Source organism: Triticum urartu, chromosome 4A (genome assembly GCF_056163025.1).
Source record: "Triticum urartu cultivar PI428250 chromosome 4A, HENAU_Tu73, whole genome shotgun sequence".
NCBI lineage: Eukaryota > Viridiplantae > Streptophyta > Magnoliopsida > Poales > Poaceae > Triticum > Triticum urartu.
In genome coordinates this window covers 605,606,264-605,632,778 of record NC_141876.1, presented here as the reverse complement: position 1 = coordinate 605,632,778, position 26,515 = coordinate 605,606,264, and the positions used below count along the sequence as shown (strand labels likewise).

The 26,515-nt window shown below is 45.4% G+C and overlaps 1 protein-coding gene and 2 pseudogenes across 1 annotated transcript; all 3 read left to right on the top strand.

Moving 5' to 3' along the window:
- The first annotated feature begins 2,556 nt into the window (after nucleotides 1–2,556).
- On the top strand, nucleotides 2,557–5,515 carry LOC125554979 (uncharacterized; annotated as a pseudogene).
- A 1,713-nt stretch (nucleotides 5,516–7,228) lies between these two features.
- On the top strand, nucleotides 7,229–9,523 carry LOC147977232 (uncharacterized). Its single transcript, XM_087519927.1, has 3 exons — nucleotides 7,229–8,985; nucleotides 9,068–9,300; nucleotides 9,348–9,523. The coding sequence occupies exons 1-3, from the start codon at nucleotides 7,229–7,231 to the stop codon at nucleotides 9,521–9,523; spliced, it is 2,166 nt and encodes a 721-aa protein (XP_087376053.1).
- Nucleotides 9,524–23,617: 14,094 nt separating this feature from the next.
- Nucleotides 23,618–25,184, top strand: LOC125554980 (uncharacterized; annotated as a pseudogene).
- The last annotated feature ends 1,331 nt before the right edge of the window (nucleotides 25,185–26,515 follow it).

The window sequence follows — 26,515 nt, the reverse complement described above, 5'->3', positions numbered from 1 at the left end:
CGGGCCGCCGAGACGCGTAAAACCCTAGTCCTGCTTTGATGTATATTTGGGTGTTCTTGCGTTCTTGAACTAGCTACGGTGCGTGTCTAGCCCAAAGATCCGAAATCCCCCTCTAGTATGCCTCGAGCCTCATTTTATAGACAAAAAAGGGGTTGCCACTGTGGCACACAGGAGGTGGAAAGGTGTACAGGGGCTGATTCTACCTCCTGGTGTCGTCAGACAAACACATTTAATGCGCTGCCGACGTGCCCCTCTTGCTTTATTGGGGACGGCAAAGAATCTCGTCCCAGTTGTCGTCGCCTCGCCTGGGTTCGACGCGCGTCCAAGCTGCTGAGGCGTTGTAGTGCCACGTTGGCTGGCTACTGGGCTGGTGCGGTGGTGGAGCCTTCACAAAGATCTGCATGCCACCACGTAGGTGCTTGCTGAGTTGGTGTAGAATCAGCGCGCTGCCACGCAGATGCCTGCCTAGCTGGTCGAGCTGGCAGCTGTATGGGAGCGGCGGTGGAGTCTTGGCAGACGCGGGCCTGGCTGCGGCCTCACAGGCATCCTCGGCAAGGGTCTTGCCGAGGGCCCGACAAGGGTCTCGCTGCAGCACCGCAGTCGTCCCCGGCAAGGATCTTGCCGGGGGTCTCGTGGATTTCCTTAGCAAGGGTCTCGCCAAGGATCGTCGTCTTCTGGTTCCCATCTGATCTTGTGTATCTACGATCTCTACAAAGATCTGCATGCCACCACGGAGGTGCCTCCCGAGCCTTGGTTCCAATATGGTTGATGGTGTTGGAACCCCTTGGGCTCAAGGGCGGCGCGCTCTGCTGCCGTCAGGCAAGTTTCCCCGGCAAGGATGTTGCCGAGGCTGCGGAAGCCACCCCGGCAAGGGTCTTGCCAGGGGAGTCCACCTCGCCCTCTTGCTCTCTTTGCACCTCTGGTCTTAGCGTTGCTTTGGTCGTCTTGTGCTCTGGCTTCCCTCCTCTGCCCTGCTTAGTGTGGCCGTGGGAGCGGCCCTGACTGTCCGTGCACAAGTAAAGGGGTGCAAAAGGGGAGCCCCTACTTTTGTACACTGACAACTTATGTATGGCTCAGCCATTTCATCGAACACCTCATGTGCATAGGAGGTGAGAGCAGAGCAACACACACCTCCCACACGGGCTAGCCAAAAAATAAAGAGGTGAGCGGGAAGGGGCGAGCATACGTATAGGCATCTCTTTAGTCCCGGTTTGCGGCTAGAACCGGGACAGAAGACTGACATTTAGTCCCGTTCCAGACACGAACCAAGACTAAAGGTATCAGACGAACTGGGACTGGTGTCTGCCGAGGCCTGGCCGGTGTCCTGGCCTCACGAGCCAAGACTGATGCAACCATTAGTCCCGGTTCGTAACACAAACAGGACTAATGCATTTATCTGGCCTGGATCAAAGCCCAGTTTTCTACTAGTGGGAACACAAATGGCGGGGCAATCTTGCCGCCGCCTACTGGCTAGGACACCAGGAAGGCTACACAGCGAAATACCAAAATTGCCCCTCAATGCAAAATATAATACCGAAAATCTACAGTAGTATCTCCATATCTGGGCGGTCTAAACACATAAATAAATGGTTAGTATTGATCTGATGCACTCTACAAGGTCTGTACCCGCAAAAAAAAGGTCTCAATGTTTAGACCCCTGTATAGTTTGAGAGGATCTTGCATGAACTAAATCCTAGGTAAAGCACGACCTAGGAGGAGAAGAGGTCGATCGATGTGGATGATCTATTTTGTGTGCAATAATGATCTTTGTGGATTTATTCAATTCAGTTTCTAGGAAACTCCGAAGAATCCTACTGTGCCAAGGCAGGAATTATGTTTGTCTTTGTGCTGATTAATTCCATGTAGAAAAAAAAGTGCGCTGATTAATTGGCAAGAGGCTAATCGACCACGACTTTATTCTGTTATAGGAGCTCATCAAGAATTCTCCTCTACGAGGGTGTTTGTTTCCAGGGACTTATTGGTCTAGGGACTTAAATAAGTCCCTATAAGTACCATCTAAACCAAACAGGAGAGACTTATAGGGACTTAAAGTGGGTATTTGAAACTTATGAAATAAGACTTTCAAGGAGGAACTTATAGAGACTTATAGAGGGTGTTTGTTTCCAGAGACTTATTGGTCTAGGGACTTAAATAAGTCCCTATAAGTCACATCTAAACCAAACAGGAGGGACTTATAGGGACTTAAAGTGGGCATTTGGGATTTATAAAATAAGACTCTCAAGGAGGCACTTATAGGGACTTATAGTTGTAATATGGTCTTATAGAGACTTATATGTCCCAGAAACCAAACATGTAGGGACTTTTTAGGGAATTGGGACTTATAAGTTGGGACTAAAAAAAGTCATAGGACTTATGAACCAAACAGGGTCATAGTTGTAATATGGTCTTATAGAGACTTATAAGTCACAGGAACCAAACAGGTAGAGACTTTCTAGGGACTTGAGACTTATAAGTTGGGACTAAAAAAAATCCTAGAACTTATGAACCAAACAGGGCCCGTTACCAGGAGGGTTTTGCTTGCGGCAGCGGCAACCGATGGAATTGCGATCGGGCCGTCGCCTCAACTCTCTGCCGCCGCGCAAGCGCAACAAGTCGCTCAATCGGCGTTCCAATCATATCACGGAGTCAACGCCGTCCAACATCGACATCGGTCGGGATGAGGACAGAATCAGCACGCTCTCGGACCACCTCCTCCTCGGAATCCTCGAACAGGTCGACCTTCCCTCGGTGGTCCGCGCCGGCGCGGTGGCAGCACCTCCCGCACCAGCTATCGCACCTGCACCTCGATGTTGGCCACTTCCCCGGCGCCACGCCGCTCAAGACCATGGATGCCTTCATGGGCGCGATGCGCAGGTTGTTGTCCACGTGTTCTCCTGCGGCTGACTGCAACAGCAGTCGTGCCATCAAGACCCTAAGTCTCAGCTTCTACATGTCATCCACTCACCTTTGCTCTATTGGCCGCGCCGTGGACGACGTCGTCACCCACAGCGCGACTGAAAGGCTCGAGTTTAACATATCCCTGCCGTCTGGGAACAAAACGAGGTTTGGGAAGCAGTTCATGTCCTTCTCCCGCTCCTGCCGGGTCACCTTTCGATGTCTCACGAGTCAAGATGGCAATGGGGCCTCGAAACCCGCGTCCCCGCGGGTTTTTACCCTATTAAGGGACGGGGATGGGCGACTTTCTATCCCCGCGGGGCTGCTTGTGGGTACATTATTAAACCCGGCATGTTTCACGGGTTTAAACCCGTTTGAGTACTACCGGAACCCGAAACCCGATAAAACCCGTCAAAATACATTATTTAGCACACACCGATCCATCTTGACTCAAGTGGCCCAAAGCCACATTGCCCGAGGAGCCGAGCCCCACAACATCGAGGCCTGGAGTACAAACCAACCCCTCACTCGGTCGATGCAGTGTTACTCGCTCTTTAGGACTCTCTCTCCTGTACAACACGACACCTAAACCTAAACCTAGGTCCCCCAGCCATTTCCTGCTGCTGTAATATGCTTCTGTTTTTCTTTCAAATGTTGCTGTTTTCATTGACTGCTCGTTGGGACGGATTCCCCGTGGGTTTTGAAAATACGATGGGTTTAGGGGACGGGCAAAAATTTAACCCCGCGTATGTTGATGGGGACGGGGACGGGTTTGCGATTTTCTCGTGGGGATGGGTTTGGGCAAGCAAAACCTGGTGGGTTTCGTCCCCGTTGCCATCTTGACTCACGAGGCTTACACTCAAGAACCTTGCTTTTGGACATTCCGACGTCACAAATCTCATTAACGCTTGTGATAGGCTCGACCACCTCACCCTGAGTTGTTGCAGATTGGTTAAGCACTCCGCGGTCAAGATTGACACGCCTTGTTCCGGAATCAAGGAGCTCAAGTTCATCTACTTTATGTGCACGTGGATCGAGCTCATCTCTGTCCGTAAGCTTAGGCAAGTGCGGTGCGTATGTTGGTCCTTCGAAAACCCTCCAGTGCGCTTCGGCTACGTTCCAGAGCTTCGTGATGTAAGTCTTTTTAATAAAGCCATGGCATGGCAGGCACCATTCAAACTGAGTGAGTGCCTATCAAGGAGTGCCAAGAACCTGTCGAGACTGATACTTAATTTTGGCCACCAAATGGTAAAGTTAATTTATACACATGCCATGAATATCTTCTACATCTACATGTCATATGTTCTTCCGTACCAATTTCAGCTGTGTATTTCTGTTCTTCTTGTAGATTTGGATTCAGCCAGAACATCCGAAGAACCTTGCTGCTATATTCAGAAACTTGACCACTGTGTTTCTTTTGGGTATGTTCCGTGTGTGATCTAAGCTGGACGCTGTTTACACTTGATGCTGCACCTGCCTTGCGGAGTATTACAGTAAGTGTTACATTTAATTAAATCCACATCTTATCCTGGGTATGGCTCATTCGACGTTTCTTTTCGTACCTAGGTGCACTGTACCCCTTATCTGTACCATCTAACATTGCTTTGAGATCTGTGGTAAACAACTAATTTACTATATGAAGGATTCTCTTTTTTGTTTCTCCAAAATGAAAAAACATATGGACTTCATACTTTGTGGGCCAATATAACTTGAGGATAACAATGTCTAGAAAATACTTTCAAAATTTTTGTCCAATATAAATATATAAAATATGATATTATTATTATTAAGAAAAAATGTTTTAATGATTTACAATGCACCAAAAATTCCGAATTTTTTCACACATTTTAATTCTAAATGCTCATCTGCAAAGTTTGAAGTCCAAATGTTGTTTGGTTTGGGACAAACAGAAAAGAGAGATGTGTTTACGCACAGATCGCCGGGGCACAAAATGGATGGTTAGATAGGTGGGTGTTGTGCTCTCTGCTGTAGCCACAACTTTCCCTTTTTTTTTTCTAAAACGGGGGAAGGCTTGCCCTCTGCATCAAGTGATGCACATAGCCCTCTTGATTGAAATTCTGTGTTATAATAATGTGTCTTGATTGAAAGAAACATGAATAATATAGCTGTAGTAGGCATATTCCTGTCGTACTTTACCTTAGATTTAGTTCATGCAAATTCCTCCAAAACTCTACAGGGGTCTAAACTTATATTTAATTGCAAATGTTGTTACATTGCCCTGCAGTTTAATTAACCTGTGTTACTTGTAATTCTATCTCCTCGCATCCAGTTATTTCGACATTCATGTGTCAAAACACCCGAGAGCAGTGCCCAAAAGACCAACGTGGTCTGGGAGCTATCCAAGGATTTGAAGCACCTGAACTTGAAGGTGTTGCTGATCTTCGGGTGCGAGGATGAAGACAGGGTGACAAACTATATAAGGCTTGTCATGGAACGAGCTAAGGAGTTGAAGAGAATCCAGCTGCATGGTGAATACCCATGCGAGGACTGCAACACCGTCGACCTTGAAAGATCCAACGTGGAAAAGGATGGCAGGCGTCGGATTAAGGAGCGACTCACCCATGGATCCTCCTCGTCCGTGGCAATAATAATATGTTGATCGATACTATATTGTCAAGGAATGCTAATAGCATCATAGGGATCCTAGGCTTGCAGCAGGTAGAGTGATGACAGTGTATGACGCACAGCCATTCCCAATTTTAATTTCTAGTTTTAGTGGCCTAAGAATACTTGATTGGTGTGGACCTCGCAATGCATAACTAAATTATGTGTGTACTGTGATTTGGAATTCTGGATGCATGCATTTGTCTTCCAATTTACTGAGAAATTACCTAGTACTTACTGTATGCTTATTTGTTTACCTGCCAGGAGCATCATTCAAATTAACTCTTGACCTGTTGAGGCTCTCTCTTTTCAGAATGTGTCTTTGGCATCATCCAAAATAAATCGGGCCAATAGCTCCTGTGCGACACATTTGAGGTGAATTGGCAAGAGTGCGACGTTGTTCGAGGGAATGGCTGTTTATGTTAGGACATGTGGTTAAATTGGTCGTCAACCAAGCACGCCCGTTTATGTTAGGACATGTGGGTCCAACTTAATTGTTCGTCAAAACAGCTGACCGTGCCCTGCCGCCCGACCGTGCCAGGCCTGCCACTCTGCCCCCCTTCTTCTCCGGTGGCGGCGGATCTTGCGTTCTCGGTGGCGACGGCGGAGCCCTCGTTCTCAATGGCGGCGGAGTCTTCGTCCTCAGAAAATGGTGAGTGAATTCAAACCCTAGTCGCCCTCCCGTTCCTCTCTCGGACCCGTAGTCTCAACTCGTTTCCTCTGTTTTCGCTTGCGGAATCGATAGGTTGTGAGGGGAGCCCGTGGGCATACTGAGATGGAGCCGCCAGATTCAACTTCAAATAGGTAATGCGCCTCTCCTCGATCCAATTTTGCATGCAATTAGGGGGTGGCCTCGTCTGCTTTTTCCCCTTTTTCTCACGGGCTCATACTGTCCGCCACTGACAGAGGGGATGCTACCGCTCGGACCTTCGAATTGACAGTTAATTTCTTTCCATCAAAGGCGAAATTAGTTGATGGTAGCATACAGAACATTGAGAGAGACACAATTGTTAAATGGGAGGTTGAGTTTACAGAGATTGATCCACAAATTCTACAGAACATGGGAGAGACGGCAGTGAAGAAATGGGTGGAAAAAATTGGGGAGAATGTTGCTTGGGGTCCAGAGCAAGAAGTATCACTGTTGAGGTTTGATGATTGGAAAGGAGAGTATGTGAGAATAGAAGATGGTGAACAGATTGTTGAAGAAATCGATCGGCAAAATGGCTGGACAAGCAAACGGGCTAATTTTTTTGCTGAGCTCGTTGATCTGAACATTTTTTTGAAGGTTGGATATGTGCCATCACAATTGGCTGCACGGATGGTAGATGATGATTGGACTACACAAAGGCCATTGATTCCCATGTGTACTGAACTTACAGTAATAGCCGAAGAGGGACAGGTGACTGGAACTGAAACTGAAACTGCAGCAACTGTTGATTGGAATGTAGTTGAATTAGATGAGCCTACTGATTTGGTCATTGCACCAATGCCTGACATTGAGATGGCCAAACTTTTTGGCATTCCAGTCGATGACAGAGATAAGCAGGAGAGGGGTCAATCTAGTTTGCCTGCTAATGCTGATGAAGAAGTAGATGGACAGTTGATGGAACAAGCTGCAGATGAAGTAGATGATGCACATGATGATGAGTTGGTGCATGTGTATGACAAAGAAAACCCTATCATTGAAGTAGGCAAGTTGTTCCCAAGCATGAAGGAGTTTAGGATGTGTTTCAACACTTATGCAGTGAAACATGAGTTTGATGCCAAGACTGTTTGGACTGATAGAAAGAAGTTTTATGCGAGGTGCAGAGGATTTGATCGTAGTGTGAAGCCTTGCAAGTTGTACATATCTGCTAGACTGCAACCTGATGGAAGTACAGTCAGGGTTAACCAAATCCCCAATCAACATACTTGTATTACAAGTTCACGGAGAGTATCAACCATGACATCACAACTTTGGGTTGCAGAAAAGATCACCCCAATTTTAGCCAAAACACCAAACACTACTGCGAAGAAACTCAAAGTAGACTTGGAAAATATGTACCCCATTAAACTGAAATATACCACGGTGTGGAAGGCAAAACAAAGGGCAATGAAAAATTTATATGGTGATTGGGCAAATACATTTAGGATGCTTTACAACTTCGAAGCAGAGGTGGAAAAGAGGTCACCTGGCAGTGTTGTGGAGATAGATACAGAGGTATCAGCCAAAGGTGAAGTCAAGTTCTCCAAGTTTTTTATGGCTTTGAAGCCTTGCATTGATGGGTTCAAAGCAGGGTGCCGTCCATATTTGAGCATAGACTCATCATTTTTGACAGGTAAGTGGAATGGTCAGTTGGCAGCATGCAATGCTCTAGATGGACACAACTGGATGTTTCCTATTGCTGTTGGCTTGTTTCAGTCAGAAACAGAGGCTTCATGGACATGGTTCATGATCCAGTTGAAAAGATGCCTAGGGCCAGTGTCACCTTTGGCTATACACACAGATGCATGTAAGGGGCTTGAAAATTCAGTGAAAAATGTTTTCCCACATGCTGAGCAGAGGGAGTGCTTCGATCATTTGTGGATGAATTTGATCAAAAAATTTAGAGGAGAAGAATTTGGGCGCATGTGGCCAGCAGCAAGATCTTACACTAGACAGACACACAAATATCATCTTGATAAGATAATGGCAGCATGTGATGAGTTTGGTCCATGGCTGAACACCTACCATTCTTTGTTATGGTACAGGTCAGCATTCAACACTGCCATCAAGTGTGACCACATCAACAACAATTTGGCAGAGAGTTTCAACAACAAGGTGAAGGAGTTAAAAGATTTGCCTGTGCATGACATGGTTGACCAAATCAGGATCATGCTCATGCGGTTGTGGGAATTGAGAAGAAGGATAGGTGATTGTCTGCAAGGTGATAAACTTCCAGCAGTGGTACAACAGGTGGTCAATAGGAGCAGATGTCTTTCACATTTGTTTGTTGAAAAATCTTCACCTTGGGGTGCTGAAGTTAGAGATAACAAAACTGGAAGGAGACATGTTGTTAACACTGAATTGCATGATTGCACTTGCCTCGAGTGGCAACACACTGGTAAACCATGTGAGCATGCCATTCTCTTCTTAGCATCCCAACCGAAGATAAACATGCACCCATATTTGCATGAATATTATTCGGTAGCAAGATTCAAAGCTGCATATGCTACTCCAATTCCAGCATTTACAGATCAGTCTCAGTGGCCTGAAGTGGACATTGAATTTTCCATGTGTCCTCCCTTGACGAAAAGAAAGGCTGGCAGGCCTAAACAGAGTAGATTCAAGGCATGGTTTGAGAAAGGTGGGAGTAGTAAGAAGGGAAATAAAGATGGAAAGCCAAAAAGGGCCCAAAAAGGTAACAAAAACAGATGCAAGTTGTGCCAGGAACTTGGGCACAGAGTGGGATCTGTCAAATGCCGTTACACTCCTGATAAGCCAAAGTATGTTCTTGTTTATTTGTCTGTGTTTTGATTTGGTGCTTTTTTCCAATTACTATATCTATAACATTTTCCCAATGGCCAGGAGGAAGCGAGCAAGTCAGCCCCTTGTTGTTGAACAGTGTTGGCCAACAAAAAAAGCAAGAGTCAATGGCGGTAGAAAGAAGAGAAGTGTGCCTCAGCCTGAGCAGAGTGAAGAAAATCCTGCTGCAGTCAACATTCAGACTGAAGAAACTGCTCTCGAGATTGAAACTGAACCTGAGCGTGTCGAGGTTCAGACTAAAGAAACCGCTCTCGAGGTTGAAACTGAACCTGAGCGTGTCGAGGTTCAGACTGAAGAAACCCATGTTGGGTACACATCGAAGAAACTAAAACTGCTGTCAACATTGAGACTGAAGACACTGATCACGAGGGTGTTGGCGAGGTGTTGAAAAGACCAGTGAAAAAAACCAAGATGATCAGTGAACTTGTGTGTGTAGTTGAACCAAAAATAAGAAGTGCTAAGGCGAAGAAGGGCACGCGACGTGGTAGGAAGAGGTAGAACAGAGAACAGTTTGGAAATTTGGGGCATGTGATAATATTTGTAACTTGGTGCATACTGGTAGTCACTATGTATCCCGTATTTCTATTCGAACTTGTTTGTTGGTACCTTGTCTAAACCAGCCAAATAAAATTCAAATTTAAATTCAAATTTGGGCTCAAATTTGAATTAGGGGTGGGGTATTGATGTTTTAATGCTATCTAAAGTACCTCAACTAAAATATGTTTGTTTGCTGATCATTCCGAGCCCTTTTGGTAAGTTGAACTCATAGTCATGAAAAGTGTGTCTCAAATGACCTCCAAAGGTAGGGTAAACGGCCTCATATTTAAGCAAGTTTTTTTGCACCTTGTCTAAACCAGACAAATAATTTTTCTACACATCTATTCTACCTATATAGTGTAAATCTAAAGTCTCACTATTTATTGAATTAATTTTCTATTATTTTCTTTTTTGGAAAAACAAGGTTTAATAGAAAATTATATCTAAAACAAGTTTAAAACATGAAAATGAGAAAAGTAAGTTAAGATCTTTCTTAGTCAATCCAAAATGAAGTTTTGGTGAGGTTTTCACACTTTTCATTTTCAAAACCCCACCTATACTCTCGGGTGCCCACTACTCTCTCCCTTGAACTCCATACTATATTGTTCGAGGAATGACAATTTTGTGAAGGATTTTTCGCAAAAATGTATGTAAATCATATTTATATTTTTTTCTCGTTACTATACGACATAATAAGACTATGTGCGCAAGTTTTATTTTTTTTGATTTTTTTTGAATTAGTTATGCTCAACCCTAAACAGCCAAAACCCCTCAAACCCCTCAAAACCCCTCAAAACCCCGCACACTACTGGGTCGCCGATCGTTGTGCATGGACGGTTGAGATCAGGCGCTAGGGTTAGCTACAGTGTGCATCGATCCGCATGAGACGCCCTGATTGGTTGAATCAGTGTGCATCGATCCACATGAGACGCGCTGATTGGTTGAATCGGTGGGGTTTGGATCAGCCTCTCTCATTGGGGCATCAGGACCGTTCATTTGAATCCAACGACAAGAGTTGACGCGGTGCATGGACCAAGCCTACGCAGTGCCCTTTCCAGCGTTGCACGCGTGCCCGTGCCTACCCGTAGCATGCATGCTCACCCGCAGAACTGCGCTCGTGCTTGCATGCATGGCCTCGACGTAGCCCTGCTCCGCCACCCCTATGGACGCAGTAAGCTGTCGCATGCCTACCATTACAACCGATGCATCATCGCATCAAAGCATGCACCCGGCCATAATGCAGCAGCCCGATGAAGACAACCAAAAAGCCAACGCTGCATGGCGTGCTGTACATGGCGTGCTCCTCTTTGAGGACGCAATACGGGCATGGGGTATCGATGTGGGTATCGATGCAGTTCAAATGGCGTGCTGCCCGTTACAAGATGGGCAAATGAAGGCGTCCATTATTGTCACGTCTCCCATCGACCGAACGTTGCCCTCTAGCCAAGCCCTAGCAAGATGTGCAAATTAATGGGCTACGGCATGAATGCATGGGCGGCACACGCAGAGAACCCGGGGCAGGTGTTGGGGAACGTAGTAATTTCAAAAAAATTCCTACGCACACGCAAGATCATGGTGATGCATAGCAATGAGAGGGGAGAGTGTGATCTACGTACCCTTGTAGACCGACAGCGGAAGCGTTAGCACAACGCGGTTGATGTAGTCGTACGTCTTCACGGCACAACCGATCAAGCACCGAAACTACTGCACCTCCGAGTTCTAGCACACGTTCAGCTCGATGACGATCCCCGGACTCCGATCCAGCAAAGTGTCGGGGAAGAGTTCCGTCAGCACGACGGCGTGGTGATGATCTTGATGTACTACCATCGCAGGGCTTCGCCTAAGAACCGCTACAATATTATCGAGGATTAAGGTGGAAGGGGGCACCGCACACGGCTAAGAATATGATCACGTGGATCAACTTGTGTGTCTAGGGGTGCCCCCTGCCCCTATATATAAAGGAGCATGGGAAGGTGCGGCCGGCCAGGAGGAGGGCGCGCCAGGAGGAGTCCTACTCCCACCGGGAGTAGGATTCCCCCCTTTTCCTAGTTGGAATAGGATTCGGGAGGGGGAAAGAGGAGAGAGAGAAGGAAGGGGGGCGCCGCCCCCCTCTCCTTGTCCTATTCGGACTAGGGGGGAGGGGCGCGCGGCCCAGCCCTGGCCACCTCTCCTCTCTTCCACTAAAGCCCACTAAGGCCCATATACCTACCGGGGGGTTCCGGTAACCTCCCGGTACTCCGGTAAAATCCCGATTTCACCCGGAACACTTTCGATATCCAAATATAGGCTTCCAATATATCAATATTTATGTCTCGACCATTTCGAGACTCCTCGTCATGTCCGTGATCACATCCGGGACTCCGAACAAACTTCGGTACATCAAAATGCATAAACTCATAATATAACTGTCATCAAAACCTTAAGCGTGCGGACCCTACGGGTTCGAGAACAATGTAGACATGACCGAGACACGTCTCCGGTCAATAACCAATAGCGGAACCTGGATGCTCATATTGGCTCCCACATATTCTACGAAGATCTTTATCGGTCAGACCGCATACCAACATACGTTGTTCCCTTTGTCATCGGTATGTTACTTGCCCGAGATTCGATCGTCGGTATCTCAATACCTAGTTCAATCTCGTTACCAGCAAGTCTCTTTACTCGTTTCGTAATACATCATCTTGCAACTAACTCATTAGTTGTAATGCTTGCAAGGCTTATGTGATGTGCATTACCGAGAGGGCCCAGAGATACCTCTCCGATAATCAGAGTTACAAATCCTAATCTTGAAATACGCCAACCCAACATGTACCTTTGGATACACCTGTAGAGCTCCTTTATAATCACCCAGTTACGTTGTGACGTTTGGTAGCACACAAAGTGTTCCTCCGGCAAACGGGAGTTGCATAATCTCATAGTCATAGGAACATGTATAAGTCATGAAGAAAGCAATAGCAACATACTAAACGATCGAGTGCTAAGCTAACGGAATGGGTCAAGTCAATCACATCATTCTCCTAATGATGTGATCCCGTTAATCAAATGACAACACATGTCTATGGTTAGGAAACATAACCATCTTCGATTAACAAGCTAGTCAAGTAGAGGCATACTAGTGACGTTTGGTTTGTCTATGTATTCACACAAGTATTATGTTTCCGGATAATACAATTCTAGCATGAATAATAAACATTTATCATGATATAAGGAAATAAAATAATAACATTATTATTGCCTCTAGGGCATATTTCCTTCAGTCTCCCACTTGCACTAGAGTCAATAATCTAGTTCACATTGCCATGTGATTTAGCACCAATAGTTCACATCATTATGTGACCAACACTCAAAGGGTTTACTAGAGTCAATAATCTAGTTCACATCGCTATGTGATTAATCACCCAAAGAGTACTAAGGTGTGATCATGTTTTGCCTGTGAGAGAAGTTTAGTCAACGGGTCTGCTATATTCAGATCCGTATGTATTTTGCAAATTTCTATGTCAACAATGCTCTGCACGGAGCTACTATAGCTAATTGCTCCCACTTTCAATATGTATCCAGATTGAGACTTAGAGTCATCTAGATCAGTGTCAAAATTTGCATCGACGTAACCCTTTTACGACGAACCTTTTGTCACCTCCATAATCGAGAAACATATCCTTATTCCACTAAGGATAATTTTGACCGCTGTCCAGTGATCTACTCCTAGATCACTATTGTACTCCCTTGCTTAACACAGTGTAGGGTATACAATAGATCTGGTACACAGCATGGCATACTTTATAGAACCTATGGCTAAGGCATAGGGAATGACTTTCATTCTCTTTCTATCTTCTGCCGTGGTCGGGCTTTGAGTCTTACTCAATTTCACACCTTGTAACACAGCCAAGAACTCTTTTTCTTTGACTGTTCCATTTTGAACTACTTCAAAATATTGTCAAGGTATGTACTCATTGAAAAAACTTATCAAGCGTCTTGATCTATCTCTATAGATCTTGATGCTTAATATGTAAGCAGCTTCGCCGAGGTCTTTCTTTGAAAAACTTCTTTCAAACACTCCTTTATACTTGGCAGAATAATTCTACATTATTTCCGATCAACAATATGTCGCTCACATATACTTATCAGAAATGCTGTAGTGCTCCCACTTCACTTTCTTGTAAATATAGGCTTCACCGCAAGTCTGTATAAAACTATATGCTTTGATCAACTCATCAAAGCGTATATTCCAACTCCGAGATGCTTGTACTAGTCCATAGATTGATCGCTGGAGCTTGCACACTTTGTTAGCTCCTTTTGGATCGACAAAACCTTCCGGCTGCATCATATACAACTCTTCTTCCAGAAATCCATTCAGGAATGCAGTTTTGACATCCATTTGCTGGATTTCATAAAATGCGGCAATTGCTAACATGATTCGGACAGACTTAAGCATAGATACGAGTGAGAAACTCTCATCGTAGTCAACACCTTGAACTTGTCGAAAACCTTTTGCGACAATTCTAGCTTTGTAGATAGTAACACTACTATCAGCGTCCGTCTTCCTCTTGAAAAATCCATTTATTTTCTATGGCTTGCCGATCATCGGGCAAATCCATCAAAGTCCATACTTTGTTCTCATACATGGATCATATCTCAGATTTCATGGCCTCAAATCATTTCGCGGAATCTGGGCTCATCATCGCTTCCTCATAGTTCGCAAGTTCGTCATGGTCTAGTAACATGACTTCCAGAACAGGATTACCGTACCACTCTGGTGCGGATCTCACTCTGGTTTACTTACGAGGTTCGGTAGTAACTTGATCTGAAGTTACATGATCATCATCATTAACTTCCTCACTAATTGGTGTAGTAGTCACAGGAACAGATTTCTGTGATGAACTACTTTCCAATAAGGGAGCAATTACAGTTACCTCATCAAGTTCTATTTTCCTCCCACTCACTTCTTTCGAGAGAAACTCCTTCTCTAGAAAGTTTCTAAATTTAGCAACAAAATTTTTGCCTTCGGATCTGTGATAGAAGGTGTATCCAATAGTTTCCTTTGGATATCCTATGAAGACACATTTCTCCGATTTGGGTTCGAGCTTATCAGGTTGAAGCTTTTTCACATAAGCATCGCAACCCCAAACTTTCAGAAATGACAACTTTGGTTTCTTGCCAAACCACAGTTCAGATTGTGTCGTCTCAACGGACTTAGATGGTGCCCTATTTAACGTGAATGCAGCTGTCTCTAATGCATAACCCCAAAACGATAGTGGTAGATCGGTAAGAGACATCATAGATCGCACCATATCTAATAAAGTACGGTTATGACGTTCGGACACACCATTACATTGTGGTGTTCCAGGTGGCGTGAGTAGTGAAACTATTTCACATTGTTTTTAACTGAAGGCCAAACTCGTAACTCAAATACTCTTCTCTATGATCAGATCGTAGAAACTTTATTTTCTTGTTACGATGATTTTTCACTTCATTCTGAAATTCTTTGAACTTTTCAAATGTTTCAGACTTATGTTTCATCAAGTAGATATACTCATATCTGCTCAAATCATCTGTGAAGATCAGAAAATAATGATACCTGTCGCGAGCCTCAATATTCATTGGACCACATACATCAGTATGTATGATTTCCAACAAATCTGTTGCTCGCTCCATTGTTCCGAAGAACAGAGTCTTAGTCATCTTGCCCATGAGGCATGGTTCGCAAGCATCAACTGATTCATAATCAAGTGATTCCAAAAAGCCCATCAGCATGGAGTTTCTTCATGTGCTTTACACCAATATGACCTAAACGGCAGTGCCACAACTAAGTTGCACTATCATTATTAACTTTGCATCTTTTGGCTTCAATATCATGAATATGTGTATCACTACGATCGAGATCCAACGAACCATTTTCATTGGGTGTGTAAGCATATAAGGTTTTATTCATGTAAATAGAACAACAATTTATTCTCTTACTTAAATGAATAACCGTATTACAATAAACATGATCAAATCATATGCATGCTCAACGCAAACACCAAATAACACTTATTTAGGTTCAACACTAATCCCGAAAGTATAGGGACTGTGCGATGATGATCATATCAATCTTGGAACCACTTCCAACACACATCGTCACTTCACCCTTAACTAGTCTCTGTTTATTCTGCAACTCCCGTTTCGAGTTACTAATCTTAGCAACTGAACTAGTATCAAATACTGTGGGGTTGCTATAAACACTAGTAAAGCACACATCAATAACATGTATATCAAATGTACCTTTGTTCACTTTGCCATCCTTCTTATCCGCCAAATACTTGGGGCAGTTCTGCTTCCAGTGATCAGTCCCTTTGCAGTAGAAGCACATAGTCTCAGGCTTAGGACCAGACTTGGGCTTCTTCACTTGAGCAGCAACTTGCTTGCTGTTTTTCTTGAAGTTCCCCTTTTTCCCTTTGCCCTTTTCTTGAAACTAGTGATCTTGTCAACCATCAACACTTGATGCTCTTTATTGATTTCTACCTTCATCGATTTCATCATCATGAAAAGCTCGGGATTCGTTTTCGTCATCCCTTGCATACTATAGTTCATCACGAAGTTCTGCTAACTTGGTGATGGTGACTAGAGAATTCTGTCAATCACTATCTTATCTGGAAGATTAACTCCCACTTGATTCAAGCGATTGTAGTACCCAGACAATCTGAGCACATGCTCACTAGTTGAGCGATTCTCCTCCATCTTTTGGCTATAGAACTTGTTGGAGACTTCATATCTCTCAACTCGGGTATTTGCTTGAAATATTAACTTCAACTCCTGGAACATCTCATATGGTCCATGACGTTTAAAACGTCTTTTGAAGTCCCGATTCTAAGCCGTTAAGCATGGTGCACTAAACTATTAAGTAGTCATCATATTGAGCTAGCCAAACATTCATAACGTCTGCATCTGCTCCTGCAATAGGTCTGTCACCTAGCGGTGCATCAAGGACATAATTCTTCCGTGCAGCAATGAGGATAAACCTCAGATCACGGATCCAATCCGCATCATTGCTACTAACATATTTCAACACAATTTTCTCTAGGAACATATTAAAATTAAACACAGGGAAGCAACAACGCGAGCTATTGATCTACAACATGATTTGCAAAATACTACCAGGACTAAGTTCATGATAAAGTTAAGTTCAATTAATCATATTACTTAAGAACTCCCACTTAGATAGACATCCCTCTAATCCTCTAAGTGATCACATGATCCAAATTAACTAAACCATGTCCGATCATCACGTGAGATGGAGTAGTTTCATTGGTGAACATCACTATGTTGATCATATCTACTATATGATTCACGCTCGACCTTTCGGTCTCCGTGTTCCGAGGCCATATCTGTATATGCTTGGCTCGTCAAGTATAACCTGAGTATTCCGCGTGTGCAACTGTTTTGCACCCGTTGTATTTGAACGTAGAGCCTATCACACCCGATCATCACGTGGTGTCTCAGCACGAAGAACTTTCGCAACGGCGCATACTCAGGGAGAACACTTCTTGATAATTAGTGAGAGATCATCTTAAAATGCTACCGTCAAACAAAGCAAGATAAGATGCATAAAAGATAAACATCGCATGCAATCAATATAAGTGATATGATATGGCCATCATCATCATGTGCTTGTGATCTCCATCTTCGAAACACCGTCATGATCACCATCGTCACCGGCGCGACACCTTGATCACCATCGTAGCATCGTTGTCGTCTCGCCAATCCTATGGTTCCACGACTATCGCTACCGTTTAGTGATAAAGTAAAGCATTACAGCGCAATTGCATTGCATACAATAAAGTGACAACCATATGGCTCCTGCCAGTTGCCGATAACTTGGTTAAAAAACATGATCATCTCATACAATAAAATTCAGCATCATGTCTTGACCATATCACATCACGACATGCCCTGCAAAAACAAGTTAGACGTCCTCTACTTTGTTGTTGCAAGTTTTACGTGGCTGCTACGGGCTTAAGAAAGAACCAATCTTACCTACGCATCAAAACCACAACGATAGTTTGTCAAGTTGGTGTTGTTTTAACCTTCGCAAGGACCGGGCGTAGCCACACTCGGTTCAACTAAAGTTGGAGAAACTGTCACCCGCAAGCCACCTATGTGCAAAGCACGTCGGGAGAACCGGTCTCGCGTAAGCGTACGCGTAATGTCGGTCCGGGCCGCTTCGTCCAACAATACCGCCGAACCAAAGTATGACATGCTAGTAAGCAGTATGACTTATATCGCCCACAATTCACTTGTGTTCTACTCGTGCATATAACATCAACACATAAAACCTAGGCTCGGATGCCACTGTTGGGGAACGTAGTAATTTCAAAAAAATTCCTACGCACACGCAAGATCATGGTGATGCATAGCAACGAGAGGGGAGAGTGTGATCTACGTACCCTTGTAGACCGACAGCGGAAGCGTTAGCACAACGCGATTGATGTAGTCGTATGTTTTCACGGCCCGATCGATCAAGCACCAAAACTACGGCACCTCCGAGTTCTAGCACATGTTCAGCTCGATGACGATCCCCAGACTCCGATCCAGCAAAGTGTCGGGGAAGAGTTCCGTCAGCACGACGGCGTGGTGACGATCTTGATGTACTACCGTCGCAGGGCTTCACCTAAGCACCGCTACAATATTATCGAGGATTATGGTGGAAGGGGGCACCGCACACGGCTAAGAATATGATCACGTGGATCAAGTTGTGTGTCTAGGGGTGCCCCCTGCCCCCGTATATAAAGGAGCAGGGGAAGGTGCGGCCGGCCAGGAGGAGGGCGCGCCAGGAGGAGTCCTACTCCCACCGGGAGTAGGATTCCCCCCTTTTCCTAGTTGGAATAGGATTCGGGCCGGGGAAAGAGGAGAGAGAGAAGGAAGGGGGGGCGCCGCCCCCCTCTCCTTGTCCTATTCGGACTAGGGGGGAGGGGCGTGCGGCCCAGCCCTGGCCTCCTCTCCTCTCTTCCACTAAAGCCCACTAAGGCCCATATACCTCCCGGGGGTTCCGGTAACCTCCCGGTACTCCGGTAAAATCCCGATTTCACCCGGAACACTTCCGATATCCAAATATAGGCTTCCAATATATCAATCTTTATGTATCGACCATTTCGAGACTCCTCGTCATGTCCGTGATCACATCCGGGACTCCGAACAAACTTCAGTACATCAAAATGCATAAACTCATAATATAACTGTCATCAAAACCTTAAGCGTGCGGACCCTACGGGTTCGAGAACAATGTAGACATGACCGAGACACGTCTCCGGTCAATAACCAATAGTGGAACCTGGATGCTCATATTGGCTCCCACATATTCTACGAAGATCTTTATCGGTCAGACCGCATAACAACATACGTTGTTCCCTTTGTCATCGGTATGTTACTTGCCCGAGATTCGATCGTCGGTATCTCAATACCTAGTTCAATCTCGTTACCGGCAAGTCTCTTTACTCGTTTCGTAATACATCATCTTGCAACTAACTCATTAGTTGTAATGCTTGCAAGGCTTATGTGATGTGCATTACCGAGAGAGCCCAGAGATACCTCTCCGACAATCGGAGTGACAAATCCTAATCTCGAAATACGCCAACCCAACATGTACCTTTGGATACACCTGTAGAGCTCCTTTATAATCACCCAGTTACTTTGTGACATTTGGTAGCACACAAAGTGTTCCTCCGGCAAACGGGAGTTGCATAATCTCATAGTCATAGGAACATGTATAAGTCATGAAGAAAGCAATAGCAACATACTAAACGATCGAGTGCTAAGCTAACGGAATGGGTCAAGTCAATCACATCATTCTCCTAATGATGTGATCCCGTTAATCAAATGACAACACATGTCTATGGTTAGGAAACATAACCATCTTCAATTAACAAGCTAGTCAAGTAGAGGCATACTAGTGACGTTTGGTTTGTCTATGTATTCACACAAGTATTATGTTTCCGGATAATACAATTCTAGCATGAATAATAAACATTTATCATGATATAAGGAAATAAAATAATAACATTATTATTGCCTCTAGGGCATATTTCCTTCAGCAGGCGTGTCCCCTTGACCCACGACGGCACAGACGCGTGCGTGAACCCGTCCCCCTTGACCCGCGACCGGTGGCACAGAAGGATCGCATCCCATTTCCCACGCTCGTGTACACACTTTCATGGGGCGCCACCAAACGCCGCCCGCCCATTAATTCTATGGGGTGAAACCACGTCGCACTTGGGCTATTTTAGCCGGGCACTATCGTCTTCCTCTTCCTCCTCATCCACACCCCATCCTCTGCCTCCTCTGCCCTCCTTCTTCCTTCTTCTCCATCAAACCCGATCGAGCCCTCGAGCCACCCCGCCACCATGCAGTACAATGGCCCCACCTACCGCTTCCCCCCAACCACGCTGGAAAGGCTCTACCCGGCCGGAGTGTATGTAGAGAACCCTTAGGGTTTGGGCGATCTCGAGGTGGAGGGGCGCAAGGGAGTTAACGGAGTTCTTCCTTGCGGCCGGCTTTCGCCACCTCCCCCGCGGCTCTCCTCGGATGTACCATCTTGAGGAGGTCAACCACAACGGCGTTGTGGTTGGGCTCCTCGCCACGTTCACTAACCCTTTCGATGCTTTCCATCTCCTCAGGCGAGTGTATTGGGTTGGTTGTGAGTTCATAGCTTTCACAACCTACAATATCTTCACTGACTTCAACGGCATCTTCCCCAACAACGGCGTTATGCACACGCTCCCGTACCCCATCAACAACAGGGAGGGGGAGGAGTGAAGGGCGGCGCCCGGAGGAGCGAGGGTGCCCGAGGAGCGAGGTGGCCCCAGAGGAGGAGGAGAAGAAGAACCCGAAGAACCCGCGTTTGGTGCCCCCCTATCTATCTAGCTTGCTATAGATCTATCTTATTAGTTTTGTTAAGTTGTAATCATTATGCTACTATTATTAAGTTTTATTTGTACTTTAAGTTGTAAGGCTATCATGGAGTTGTAAGGCTATCGTGGAACTATGGGTTGCAATCGTTATGCTTCTATATAATCGTTGGGTATGCTACTATATATATTGTGTGTTTTGTGCTATTATTTGTGGATTGCTATGGGTTGTTTTTGCTTATTATTCGTGTATTGCTATGGGTTGCTACGGGCTTGGGTTTCTACACCCCAATCACCACACACAACATCTTCAAAATATTAGCCAAACCATGGACATGCAACTAGGAGCCCCATGCAAACCCACTATGGACATGGGTGCAACTAGGAAATGCAAACTAATTTACTTCGGACACTTCATGCACGCATGCAACTCATTTAGTTCATGGAACCGTAGACATGCATAAAAACAATTAACATTTAGCTTTACTGCATCAAAAAATGATCCATCACAAAATTTAGTGCAAGAAAAAGGCAGAATAAAAGGACAAGTAACATTTTATTGGGCCCCATTTTATTTGCCGAAGTTAGAGGTGGGCTGGTGCCCCTACGCGGGTGAGCTGGTCTTGGGCATGGTTATTTTCTCAGGGCCCATTTTCTCACGGCCCAACATCTATTCGGCAGCCCAGTTTTGTTTTTTTACTAGAAACTGAATTTGGGTGTGTACTCTGTTAACTGAAGAACAAAAACAGAGGAAACAGAGCATGAACACTGAATAGGGCCCCTGAGAATATCATTACAATAATTCAAGCAAGTTTTGCTTCACACTAATTCAAATTCATCTAACAAATGGTCCCTGGCTAACTCAAACTACTGGGCACCCCTGAAACTAGTTGACACACTAACTGAAACTCTAACAAATTCTAGTGATTGATGAACATCAAGTAAAATAAACCCATAGCAATGACACAACCATAAAATGCTCCAACCATCATATTTGCTTGCTACTTCAAATCGATCAGATGCTTTAGTTGCTTGCCAATTTTCTTCAATTCACACTTCAGTTCTGCACTGTGCATCATCGGATCGGCTCTGTCCGCCAAATTGGGGGCTTGTTCCATGGCAAGCCGCCCCCCAAAATTGAGCTCTTGGGTTCCAGTTGATCCCTCCAATTTCAACCTTTCAACATAGTCATCGAGCCACTCAAAATGCCCACATTTCTTCAGAACCTGAAAAACAGGGGGCCGGAGGCGCATGAATCCTAGATCCACCACCCAGATCCACCGCCCTAATTCGAGGAAAAAAGAAAGAAATCGGGAGAAATTAGACCATAGGATTGGTCAAGAACACAGATCTAACCTGCCCCGGCTGTGGCTTGCTCAAGCATTTCACAAACTTGCGCCCAAGGTTGCCATTTTCTTCCCTCACACAAGTCAAACGCTTCAGAGGCTCCATGCGCGGGCAATCGGGGCATCTTGTCAATGGCAGTGGACCATACTGCGTCCATGATTGGCGGGAGGCCGAAGTCGAGCTAGACATCACTCGCCGGCGGCGCGCTTCGTTGCGGGAGCAGAGGAAGAAGAAGGTGGGAAAGGAAAGGGGCAGGGCAAGCAATGGAGGGCGGGGGGGTGGGGTGGGATGGCTCGGGCTCGTGGCTGGCTCGGGTCGGGGCACGCTGATGAGCACGGGCATGCTTGCGTGGATAAGTTGTGGGTCCCACCCGCATGCGAGTAACTGCTAGGTCCCGCGTGTCATAACTCGAATCGCTAACCCCTCGTGTTTTTCATTTCATGGTTAAACAGAGCCATGTCGCATTGGAGCTATTGTTTGCTTCTAAAACGTCGGATCGCAGCCATTCATTCCAACAACATCGCACTCCTTCCAATTCGCATGAAAAACGTCGCACCTATTGGCCCAAATAAATTATCCACATCGATCGGCCTCTTCTCCAGACTCCGATCTGGGCTGCAATCATGGAGCCACCGCCGTTCAAAATCCGCGGAGATGATGATCTCGGACCACCTCCTGGGCAGGACCAAAAGCTCGTAGCTCGCGAGCTTAATGATTGCTCGATAGTTCGGCTCATTAAACTCGTAACTCGCTTCTTAATAAAGAGCCAATCATTGATTTTAGCTCGGTAAGCTTAACGAGCTTAACAAACGAGCTAACGAGTTTAACGAGTAGCTTGTTAAGCTCGTTAGTAACAAAACAGCACATATTTTCATCTTATGTGACAAAAAAAATTTAGCACCTCTGTTAGGACCGAGTATATCGACCAGAAGGGAAGGGGGGGTGAATGGGAGATTCAAAAATTCTTGCGAATATTTTGAACTGAACCCAAGCAAAACTGCGAAATTAAAGATCGGTAGATCAGAAAACCCAACAAGCTAGCTACTGAGGAACAAAGCCTTCAAGGTAAGATGCAATAATAATTCGAGCGTAGGCAACAACAGGCTTAACAATAATAATTGTAATACAGGATGCCAAAAGAACTAAGATCATGACAACGAACATAAGCAGAGTTGTGAAGGAAAATTACAACGAATAATAACTCAGCCTACGAATGACACATAACTCTACGTGAGATATGATGAAGGACATGCAGCAGAGGGTATCAGATCAGATAATAGTCATCACGAAGCACACATAATAACTGCGGAAAGAATTACAGTGAAGAAGAATAGAACCAGTGGTGCTCCATGACGACAAAGAGATTTGGTAGACCAGTTCACCCTTTCAGCAAAGGGTTACATCTGGTTGGAGGGGCTGTGACTTAACACGGAAGATAAACTCTCTTCACCCTTTTCTCCTTCAACGTAGAGCTGATCAGACTCAGGTTGATTTTACTCGTGATAGATCCTTGTCGGCGATCTCCAAACCTTCGGTCAACCTTCACGAACCACAATCACTCTTGGTTGCTGAAAATCTGGCTCGGTGAAGACAAAAACTCTTCAACACTAGAAGCCGAAACCTATCCGTCTAGAGAGTGCGCAGCTCTCAAGAGTAATAGGTACAAGAACTCTCACTCAAAACTACTGTGATACTAAACCACTGTCTAAGTTTGGGCTCATGGTTTTTCTCTCGGTGATCGACCACGACTTATTCTGTTATAGGAGCTCATCAAGAATCCTCCTCTACGTTACCAGGAGGGTTTCGCTTGCGGCTGCGGCAATCGATGGAATTGCGATCGGGTCATCGCCTCGGCTCTCTGCCGCCGCGCAAGCGCAACAAGTCGCTCAATCGGCGTTCCAACATCGGTGAGGATGAGGACATGATCAGCACTCTTCCCGACCACCTCCTCCTCGGAATCCTCGAACGCCTCCACCTAGAGCTCACGTCGACCAGTTCCACGGTGCCACGCCGATCAAGATCATGGACGCGTTCACCGACGCGGCACGGAGGTTGCTGTCCATCTATCCGCCTCCGTGCTCCGTGTGCAGTCGTGCTATCAAGACCCTCGCCCTCAGCTTCTACATGTCGGACCCTCCCCAACTGAGCTCCATCGGCCGCGTCGTCGAGGACGTCGTTAGCCGCGGCGAGACCGAATACCTCGAGTTTGATATATTCTCGCCGCCCTCGAGCGACACCACTCTGCTGCTCGCCGAGTTGGGGCAGCGGTTCATCTCCTTCTCCCATGCCTGCCTCGTCGCCTTCCGGTGGCTCACCGTGCTAACCCTCGAGAAGCTAGCGTTTGGAGACGCCGAGTACCTCACCCTGATATCCTGCAGACTAGTTGATCATCACTCGCACTCAAGATTGACACGCCATGCTCCGGGCTCCAGGAGCTTTGGTTCGTTGGCTTTGCCTGCAAACGTATCGAGCTCATCCCTGTCCCCCAGCTAAGAAAAGTGTGGTGCTGGTCTTGGCCCTGCCAGAGCCCTCCGGTGCACTTCGGCCATGTTCCCCAACTTCGTGAGGTGAGCCTTGGTTCACGTGCTGGGGTGTGGCAGCCGCCATTTGCGCTGAGCGAGTGCTTGTTGAGTGCCACGAATCTGTCGAGATTGTATCTCAATTTTGGTTGTGAAATGGTATGTTTATTTCTCCACTCCACATGAATTCCTCTTTGCATCTACATATCATATTTCTTCTTACCTACTAATTTTAGTTGTTTGTTGTGTTCTTCATCTTGCTGCAGATTTGGATTCAACCTGAGCATCCCAAGCACCTCACTACAATATTCAGAAACCTGACTGATGTGTATCTTAACTGTATCTTTCCCGAGTGTGATCTGAACTGGACCATGTTTATCGTCCAAGCTGCACCTGCCCTACTGAATTTTACAGTAAGCTTCACGTTGAACTTAAATAATGGTATTGTTGGTTTCATTTTTTTATAAATTGCAAAGGAGATACGTAACTGCAATATGTGTTTATCTTCTGTGTGCATGCATGAAGTTGTATCGAAATCAACATCCATGTGTCAAAACGTCTGAGCATAGTGCCCAGAAGACCAACATGCTGCGGGAACCATCCAAGGATTGGAAGCACCTGAACTTGAAGTTACTCGTGATGGCAGGGTTCGAGGAGGAAGACAAGGTGACAAATGATCTAAGACTTTTCATGGAACGAGCCGTGGGTTTGAAAAGAATCGAGCTGCGTGGTAAACACCCCTGTGATAAGTGCAATGCCACGGACCTTGAACTTGAGTCCACAAGATCCCTTGTTGACAAAGCTAGCAGGTACCGGATTAAGGAGCGACTCACACATGAATCCTCCTTGTCTGTCAAAATAACAATATGTTGATTGTCAATGAATTATAAAAACACTTAAAATAAGTGCTCATGGCTGCTACTAGAGCGATGATCGCGCCTAGTCAGTTGTTAGTTTTTGGTCGGCCGTATGCCTTTTCTCTAAAATATAAAAAAATTTGGTTAGTTTTGGATATTGGTGGCGAGAAAAACTTTATGGGCAATATATTTAAGCTCTGCTTTAAAATGGCTACTGTATTGGATCTACGCACCTATTTTCAAAATTTTACTTGAAACCTGAAATAGAAAATGATAACAAGTGAAATCAATAGAAGAAACAACAAATAATAGAAAAAAACAACGGCATTATTCTGCATTTGCAATAGCTGTGGCACTCTGAAACAGGACACCAATATCAAAAGCATCCAGGACAAGAGCATGAACTTCAGTTGGCAAAATAGACAGATTGACGAAGGAACACCTACGTGATAGGCCCATGGCTACATATGGCCTAGCTGAAGGCCCAGACCCATAAAGATTATAGCCCAAGAGAGCAGCGAACAAGGGGACTTCCACAAGTGTCCATAGTCGGATTCTGAGCGAATATTAAGCGCTCGTTAATGTGTATTTTACGAACGACTGAGTGAAGCGCCCCACGTTGAGCCAGCCCATGTAGTTTTGTCCGTGTCTTTAATCCGCAAAAATTGAGCGTGCTTCGAACCAACGACCCCCCTCTTTGATATACACGGGTGTAACCACCTCACCAACCAGTAGGATCAGGTAAACAAGAACCTACAGCCCAAGACACCAGCAAACAAGGGGTCTTCCACAAGTGTCCATAGTCGGATTCTGGGTGAATCCTATTTTTGGCGCCCGTTAATGTGTATTTTACAAACGACCGCCTGAAGCTCCCTGCACTAGGCCGGCCCATGTAGTTTTTCCCCGTGTTTTTAATCCGCAAAAAATGAGTGTGCTGGTTGATGGCCTCCCTCTTCGATATACACTGGTGTAACCACCTCACCAACCAGCCGGATCTGGTAAACTAGAACCTATCATTTCTTTTATTCTTTCTTTTTTCCTTTTTTTCATTTCTTTTATTCTAAAATGAGCGTGCTAGTTGATGACCTCCCTCTTCGATAGCCGTATCTAGGTCTTTTGAGATACTACCTCGGGATAGAGGTACATCAAAAGACGGAGGGGATTGCACTATGCCATGAGACATACACAAGGAAGGTATTTGAAAGCCGTGGCATGAAAGATTACAATCCAGTTCACGCTTCAATGGAACCTCGTCTTGAGCTGAGCAAGAAGAGTAAAATACCTGCAGTTGATGCAATAGAGTATATTGTAGCGGCCGCTGCGGCGTGTCAAGGTGTGTGGCTAGCA